Source organism: Canis lupus, chromosome 29 (assembly GCF_048164855.1).
Source record: "Canis lupus baileyi chromosome 29, mCanLup2.hap1, whole genome shotgun sequence".
In the NCBI taxonomy this organism is placed as follows: domain Eukaryota; kingdom Metazoa; phylum Chordata; class Mammalia; order Carnivora; family Canidae; genus Canis; species Canis lupus.
In genome coordinates, this window is record NC_132866.1 from 12,257,205 (window position 1) to 12,265,990 (window position 8,786).

General features: G+C 38.6%; 1 protein-coding gene across 4 annotated transcripts in view; it reads left to right on the forward strand.

Annotated features, from left to right (window-relative positions):
- CACUL1 (CDK2 associated cullin domain 1) overlaps window positions 1-8,077 on the forward strand; it is an 81,395-nt gene extending 73,318 nt beyond the window's left edge. For 3 of the 4 annotated variants that reach the window (XM_072805146.1, XM_072805143.1, XM_072805145.1), the window contains 2 exons: window positions 2,701-2,744; window positions 3,174-8,077. In XM_072805146.1, the coding sequence (XP_072661247.1) occupies window positions 2,701-2,744; window positions 3,174-3,503 (374 nt within the window). In that variant the 3' untranslated portion in view covers window positions 3,504-8,077. Of the gene's footprint in view, window positions 1-2,357; window positions 2,446-2,700; window positions 2,745-3,173 lie in introns of all 4 variants that reach the window. The other variant, XM_072805144.1, reaches the window with a different exon arrangement.
- The last annotated feature ends 709 nt before the right edge of the window (window positions 8,078-8,786 follow it).

Genomic DNA, 8,786 nt, shown 5'->3' on the forward strand with positions numbered 1-8,786 from the left:
TGTTATCTTTTAGCTTAGAGGGTCACTCTAGAATTGGCACTTTTTCATTAAGTAACAGGTCCCGTTTTGAGGGCAGCCATAGCTTTCCAGACTTGGGACATTAGGTCATATTTTTGGCAGTCTCTAGCTATATCATATTTATATTCTCTCTCTCCGTCTTCTGTTGTTTTCACATCTGTATTTTTCTTCTATTACTTTTGCACGTTCAGTTTTTATTTAACCTTTCAGGGGTGGGAATGAAGATTTTCTGTAGAAGTTGAGATTCTGGAAATAAAATCCTATGTCTACCTTTTTGACCAGCATTAATTTATTTGTTTCAGAATATTTGGTGAATAGTGCTGTGATGGTACTCATATAAGATAATATGTAAGTGTAAATAATAATAATACAGGATACCAGCTGGTTTTGTAGGCATAGCGTTAACAGGAGAGGTGTTTAAAAAGTAGTGTTAAGGCACATGTGTTGAGACTTCCGTAGGCTGCCTAAGGCTGGTGCATACCAAATGTGGTGCATGTTTTTATCTAAATGCCCAGCCTAGAGAAGACGCGTCAGAGGCCATTGGGTATTTTCTCTTCCTGCTGACCATTGAGACTCCTCACCTCACCCAGCAAGAGGTTTCTGTCATGGTCTTGAACACAGCCAGAGAAGGGGAGTGGGAAACTTTGCTAATCTAGAAGATCACTCCAAAGCATGAAATAATTACTTGGGCTAGCATCTTCATAGTCTGTCTCTAGAGGCCTTTTATGAATTTTTCACTGATTTGTAAAATCAGTAAATATTTATTTTCTGCTAGATACTGTTCTAGGTACTGGGTAGACACGACTGCAAAGTTCCTGTTTTTATGGAGCTTATGTTCTAATGTTGGGAGATAAATAACAAACATGTAAATAAATTATTTCAAATAGTAAAACGTGCTGTGAAGAAATTGAAACAGAGCATGGGATAAAGAGTGAGTGAATGACCAGGGCATGTATGATGGGCTGATCCAGCTAACTGGAACATGAAATGTCTTCTGAGAGGGAGAATTCCAGTGAGTGATAAGTAGACTGCCACATGGCTAACTGGTGGTAAGAGTGCTACAGGCAGAGAAGATGGGAAGTAAGAAAGTGATGGCATGTCCTAGGGTGAAAGGAAAGCCAGCATGACTGACATAGTGAATAGAGGTATAAAATGAGGGTAGAGAGGCAAAAGCCATGTCTCACAGGACTGGGAAAATGAATTTGAATTGATTTTTAACTGTGATGGAAAGCCACTGAAGGACTTTAATCAGAAGCATGAAATAATCTTATTTATGCTTTTACATAAGATTGCTCTAGCTATGGTCCGGACTAATAATAAGACTTGGAGATGTGTAGGGAAGGGATGATAGCGGCGTGAATTGGGAGCGTAGCCATGTAGTTGATGGGGAGTGTTTGATTTTGGATTATGTTTTGCTACAGAGTGCTCTAGAGTGAGAGGAAGAAAGAAATCAAGAATAAGTAGGATTTTGGTGTGAGTAATTCGTGGCTAGAGGTGCCATTTGTTGAGGAAGACTGAAAGAATGGGGATGGAGTGGAGTCAGATTGCATTCTGGTCACAGTAAACTGGCAGCATTTATCAATCTTCCAAGTGACAGTGGTGATGAGATAGTTGGACCCACAAGTCTGAAGTGTAGGGAAGAAATCAGAGCTGGAGACAGAAATCTGGAAGTCATTGGCATATGGATAGTATTTCAAGTCACAGGACTGGTATGATCGCTGTCCTAGACTAAGGAAAATAGATAGACGGAGAAGAAACAGTGGCCAAGCACAGTATTGAGTGGAGCCAGAAGTGTTTCAGGAAAGAGGAGATGAACTGTGTAGAAGCTACTAAGGGACCGAGCAAGAAAAAGCTAGCAAATTAGTTATTACTCATTACTTGAGCATTTTAGTGATTTGCATGGATTATTGTCTGAGAAACTGGAGAGACAAAACTAGGATTTATAGGCAGCCTAGGACCTAATCAGGACCTCTATTTTCCTTATCTGTAAAGTGGAACTAGAACTTCCTATCGAAGATGAACTGCTTAATACATGTGAAGATTCATGTTTTTCCACCTGTAGGAAAGGTATATATATTATATACATAAAGATTCTGAGATTTTTCAAAAGCTGTAAGTAGCATTTGGTCTTATAATGAGGCTTTCTTGGAGGAGGATCACCTGGGTGGTTTAGTTGGTTGAACGTCCGATTCATGTTCTCAGCTGAGGTCTTGATCCTTGAGGTTGTGAATTCAAGCCCCATGTTGGGCTTCACACTGGGTGTGGAGCTACTTAAGAGAAGGGTGTTTGGGGGGAACATTTTGGATTATCCTGTATTTCATATCTGAAATTTGTTCTAGCATATGCAGGTCACTAGGGATGTTGGTAGCAGAATCCAGATTTATCTTCAAAGACGTTTTTAGCCTCAACCTGCTTCTAAAACCCAGTGTAAGCCTTTTTATAGATAACCCTTCCTTCGTTTAATAGCTTTCTATATTTAAAAGGCAGCACCCTTTAGATAAGAATATTCTGCTTATAAATGACCGTACTACTATTTAAGTTTAATGTCTGTTTTAAGATAGTTGTTAGAATTGAAATACCTGTTTTACTTCTGTTACCAGTTCTGTCTTTTCATGTCTCCTGTTTTGGTATATGAAGATGTCCATATGTTCTGTTGATCCCCTCTTCTTTTCTCATCCCCAGAGGTGACCAGTCCCGGAAAAGAGCTGGGGATGAGTTGGCTTATAGTAAGTAATGATGTTCCTTATTATTTCTGATGGTTTTGTTATGTAAGGCAGCTTCTGGTGGTGACCGTGTGGTGAGTATAATGAAATCTATAGTCTTGTTGATGATGGCCTCATGACGCACTCTGTGTGATCAAGGCCAAGGCCAGACTGTTCACAAGCTGTGGCAGCTCTGGAGTCTAGTTGGTGGCCATGGTTTTCAGCAGCTGCCAAGAGCCTCCCAGATTCTAGAGTTTCTACTAGAAAGGGATGATGGCCCCACCTTAGTCCCTGATAACACAGCCCCTTTCACTACAGTCTTTTTTTTTTTTTTTTAATCTCCTTTTGGGGTTTGAGAGAGGGGTGAGAAATAGATGTTAAATAAACAGATTCTTACCATTATCAAATGCCATCTGCTATTCATACTTTTTCCTGTTGCAATTTTTTTCCCAGACAGCTCATCAGCATGTGCAAGTTCCAGAGGGTACAGATAGTGAATGTATTGAATGTACTTTCCTTCTTGAAAAGAGGACACACTGGAGCTGCAGAGACTGTATTCAGAGCACAGTGGGGGGCCTGCAGACACTCAGGAGTCTGTTACGAAGTTGTTTTTGGAAGAGGATGTTGGACTTCTTACTTTGGTTTGTAATTTTAAAAAACAAAAAACTAACAAAAACAAAAAACAGTCAGTTGCTGCTAGACTTGGGGATGATTTTGAAATGGGACAATCTTTTAATGAGTTCATCTACAGATTCTGTGAGGAACAAGCATCTTGAAAAGTGACCATTGCTAAGGGAAATCCAGCAGCCAAACATCAGCAGCTTCCTCCAAAATTATAAGAGCAGAAGAATTTTTTTTTTTTTTAAGCACTTGTTTTGTTCATTTGTGGACTTGGCACTTCAGCATATTGGCTCTACACATCAGGATCTCTTTTGCTTTAAAATCAAACAGATCATTACGATACAGTGTTTTTCACCCATTACCAAAACAACCCCCTTTTTAAAGAGTTGGTCTTTGTTTAGCATTAGAAAGTCTTGTTAAAGGAAAATGCTAACTCTCCTTCTGCTATAACTTCCCCCTTACCAGTTCACAACTTTTTTCTACTCTGTGCCTTGAGCTTTGTGCACTTTGCAACTCTGTGACCATGTTGTTCAACTCACACATGCTTCCTGAAAAAGTTTATGGTATCACAGACTAACCCCCACTAAGTGTTCAAGTTGACTTTGTAGCAGGATGCTAAGTGGGGAGATAGAAGCATGTTGCTCATTGGTCAGACTTCCCTCTGCCTCCCCATGGCATATTCGTGTTCATGTTGGGGACCAACTCTTGTAGAACATATCCATTCCCTCTGTCACTTCACATGATTTCACCAACTGCTGTAGTATTGGCATTATGCTAGTGTAGGGGTGGGCTGTGTTTTAGCACTAAAGCTCCCTTTTTAGTATCGTGGAGAAATTTCCAGTGGTGACAGCTAGTTACTGTGATGCTGTAGGAAGCAGATATGGTTGTTAAATCCAAATATAATAATTGGTGTGGGATTCCTGATCCATTTCATTTTAAATGGGTGAGATAGGTACTTTAAAAAAGTCTGCAGTCTGCATATTTTTTAGCATTATTTTCAAGTATAATAGAGAAGTAGCACCGCTGTTTCAAGCTTCCTTCCAGCTGTGACACAGCTATGTATTTTTTTTTTCTACACCCACAGTTCTGTTTAGTTTCTTTTAGTTTCTTTTAAAGCTTATTCTAGTTGTTTTTGGAAGGCAAAGAGAAATAGATGTGGCAGGTGAAAATATTTTTCTTCTCAATTTTGTTTGAATCTAAATTGAGCATATGCTTGACTTGATTTGGTGATGTCACACTATATTTACCTCTTCAGAGAACTTAGGGGCAAAACAAGATCTATCAGGGACACTGTCACACTTCTGATTGTCAGGTGTTTAAAGTTGGCCTCTGCCAATTCAGTTTGTCTTTTTTTTGGGAACAGGCTGGTTGGGAGAAATTGAAGTGTGATGATAGGAGCAAGTAAGTCATCTAATAGAAGTCTCTGTACAATTATCGTTCAGAGAAGTAAACATATAAAGGTTGTCAGATTTATTTTTTAAGTACTTATCAACCAGAGTTGGTGGATTTTGCAGAGGACTTTGAATTAACTCTATGAGCATCTTAGATTGTATCAATAAACACTGAATTACTGTAAGAATATATACAGGCTCTCACTGTGCCCTGTACAGGTTGATTTGCTACCCCAGCGACATTCTGGGGTTAAGGAAGAATTCCATTCTATCATGAAGTCCAAATTTTACTTTTTGCCATGGAATGCTTGCTGTGGGCTTATATATAACACCTGTGACTAATGTCTCTACTGAGTGGTTTTAATAATAATTCTGAAAGGAATAAAATTGGGATGTTTCTTTAAATGTGGATGAATTCTTCATTATCCTAATAATGTGCCCAAATGCTTTTTTTCTGGGAGAGTATTCTTTGGCCAACAATGGAACTTTCTCTATAAAAGCACTGTATTATGTTGTGAATTGGCATTAAAATCTTCATATGCTTTTGCATTATTAAGTTAATGGAGAAATATTTCATACTGTCTTTTTATTATTATGTGTGTATTAACAAGTGGGCAAAGTTTGCAGAATTTAGCTTCTCTAAATATTTGCACAGTGACTGCAGCTCCCTCTGGGCCTGGGCTTGGCACTGCAGAGCCGTGAATGGAAGGCACTATAGAAAGAATACACACATCCTCCTAGTGCATGAGACTTTTGTGACTCACCGTGGCCCCTTGAGGTACATTGCAGGATGAAAAACCTATTTCTTTAAGTAGAAATTGGCCTTGCTTGTTTAATTGGGTTTCTAAACAAAATTCTAAGTTTGTAGCATGAGAGGAAGTAGATCTGCCCTCCATTTTGTATTGACTAAGCCCAGTTGACCAGAAAGTATTTTCTTCTCATGTTTACTTGTATTCTTTTTGCCAGTACAGTATCTAGTTTCTCCACCTCAGTTCAATACTGGCTTTTGTGAGGCTCAAATCATTGAGGACAGAAAATTGTGCATTGATTGCCTTATTAGTCAACACGTAGTTGATTTGGCGAGCTTGATTGGTGTGTACGTGCAGCCTGAAACTAGACTCTCCAAAAGAAAGTCAGTTCAGTCCCCTTAGAGTAAAGACATGTCATAGTAAATGACGATTGTTTTGAAAGACGGTACTTACTTGAAAAGTTGGCCTTACGCTCAAGTAATGGTGTCATCTCCTGTTCTCTGTGGTCACGGCTGCACCCTAGCCTGACACAAACTTCTACTTTGTTTACTGTGGTGCAGAAAGCAAAACCTGGTATAGTGACTCTTAATCAACTAGTACTTAGGTAGAGTTAGAAGAAACACAAACTTGGATGCATGTGTTGTGCATTACTAAATTTTGTGAGAAAGTTACTTTTTTTTTCTGTCTCTTTCACAATTCTGAGGCAGTTCCTTTCCCTTTCTTTGGGGTATAGGATGAAAACTGATTGGTTAAGTGAGGTTGCAAGAGAATGGATAGATGTCCATGGCCACTAACACTGCGTGCACGTCTCCAGTGCTACAGCCCCTAAAGCTGCCACTCCCCTTGCTATATATGCCATGCTTTCTGTCGGGTTGCAAATTTGCACACATGAAGAATTCCTCAGGAAGAGTTTGCACATGCATCGCCTTGCAATATTCTGTACTGACCGAACAGGGGATTTGAAGGTTTTTCAGCACAAAAGGAGAACTTCAGAGTGGTGGTCTGTGCACACGTACTAGCAAAGGTAATGGTGATCTAGCAAACACGATTGGTTTCTGCAGAATAAAGTGAGCAGGAGCATTTGTATCATAGTATTTAAATAAGCCTGTTTAATCTCTAGAGTAGCCCTTCCAGATTTTGCCTTCTTTTCTTATTGAGACTGGCTATATTTTTGTCTCTGTTTTTTCTGTTTTGTGGCAGTTAATTATTTTCATGATTATTATAGAGGCAATGCCCTTGAGCTAAAATTCAGTTAATAAGCAGCTATTAAAAATAACTGAACATTGTTTTATGAACATACACTAATCTGAGATTTCAAAACTAAAAAGCAAAACAAAAAAACCTATATTAGGTATCTAGTCAGTTTGGAAGTTTTGAGTTGTATTTTTTTATGGTGTCTCATTGGACTTTAGAGTATTATGTTTACTTTAGTCCAGGTCTAAGCCTCTTGAGGGGACTATAGATTGTAAGATCTGGATGTGAATCCCTTGACCGACACCTAGAATAGGTTTATAGGACCTTTTTGGTTGTGGTTGCAGTTTTCAGTAAGATTGCATAAGATGAAGTTCATGTTTATCAGAAGTTAAAATAGAAGTTATAGGAGTTCTTGGAGAAAGGGCTTTCTTGTTACTTTCATTACCTTGTTGAAATTTGCCCCAGTTTCTGGCCACCAGAATTGATGAAAGGAGACCCTGTTGTTTTTCAAAGGTAATAATTCCTGTTTTGTGCCCATCATTGATAAACCAGGTCACTGACACTTTCCCTTCTACCCTGGCCAAGACCCTATTCTGAACTTCTTTCCAGAGCCAAGTGGCACAAGTACATATATTATTTCTGCTGATGTTGATGGTGTGGCTGTGGGAGAATTCGACAAAATACTCATCAGAAGTACATTCTTAGAGGACCTCAGTATGCATTGTACCCCTGCTGGTTGGAAATTATCTTCATTTCTGGTTGGACTGCATTGTTTAGAAAAATGTTAATGGTTTATAATTCTAGGGAATTTATAGTGTGGCTCTGGGGTAAATTTTGTGGTTTGGAAAAAAATAAATATTTTGTATTGATTCTAACATGTCATTTCAATGTGGTAACGATGTACTAAATGCAATAAGATTGTAGATATTCTCTTAGAAGGGTATGTTTTGTTAAACAGATGGCAATTTAATTGCTCTCATTAGCCCTGTTTGTCAATATTACAACCATGCAATTCAGGAGAAATTATTCAAATGTGAAGTTGTGGGGAACTATGGCGGAAACAGGAATGCTTATGAATAAATGGGAAGTCAAACACAGGCAAGAGGCTCTTGCCACCCACCAACCCAGCCAGAGCAAGGATGACGCAATCAAGTCTAGTCCCTGGTGGTGCTTATTTGTTGGAAAGCATGGTGGAGCTTAGAACAGGGTGTTCTGTATACCAACTCTTTTATTCAAGAAAAACAAAATGGTGGATGAAACTCTTATTGATTGGGGATTAAAGCCACTGACTTTGGCTCTGACCTTTAACTTTTGATGGATTTGGATTCACTCCTTGTGTATTAGGGTGTATACCATCACTCAAAAACATTGTGGTTAATGAAATAAATCTTGTACAGATGTCCTTGCCTTGTTCTGTTGATACTTGGTTCACTGGAACTTTGTTATAATACAGAACATATGATTTTGCTTACAGTATATTCATAATGCCTCCTAAATGATAATGACACTCAGCACATGTCTATTCTGTGTTCTGTGAGACAGGGTGGTTGTCCATCTTGACCGCTGTACCAGTGATAAAAAAAAAATGTGTGCGTGTGTGTGTATGTATTTAATTATATACATTTAGTTACCTAGTCTGTGTATGTATGTAGCATTTATACACATATACATATATATGTCGTTTTTCTTCTTTAAACACAGGCACATTGTGGACCTTTATCAAAAGTTTCTGACTTGTGGTTTTTGCATTGATGATACCATGCTTTTAAAAAATAACCCTTTGTGGTTTCTTGCTATGGAATTAGTATTATCTCCTATGTTTTTTGAAATCTCACTTGACAGTTTTAGTTTTAGTTTTAGTCTCGCTTTGTCTTTGCGAGTGCCCTTCCTACTGTGTTCTCAGAATACTAGTTGTCATCCTCCTCTTTTTTAAAACCTAAGCTGTGTTATACTGGTACCTTCTTTTTGATTACCACACATGGCAGGATTCTGTGACTCTCTTGTCTTCTTCTCTGCATTGGAATCACTTGACAGTTTCCTCCTTCAGCTTTTTCTCTGTTTCAGCCACATAGGGAGTTATTTAAATCCTCTCCCTTCTCTTAGCAGATTTT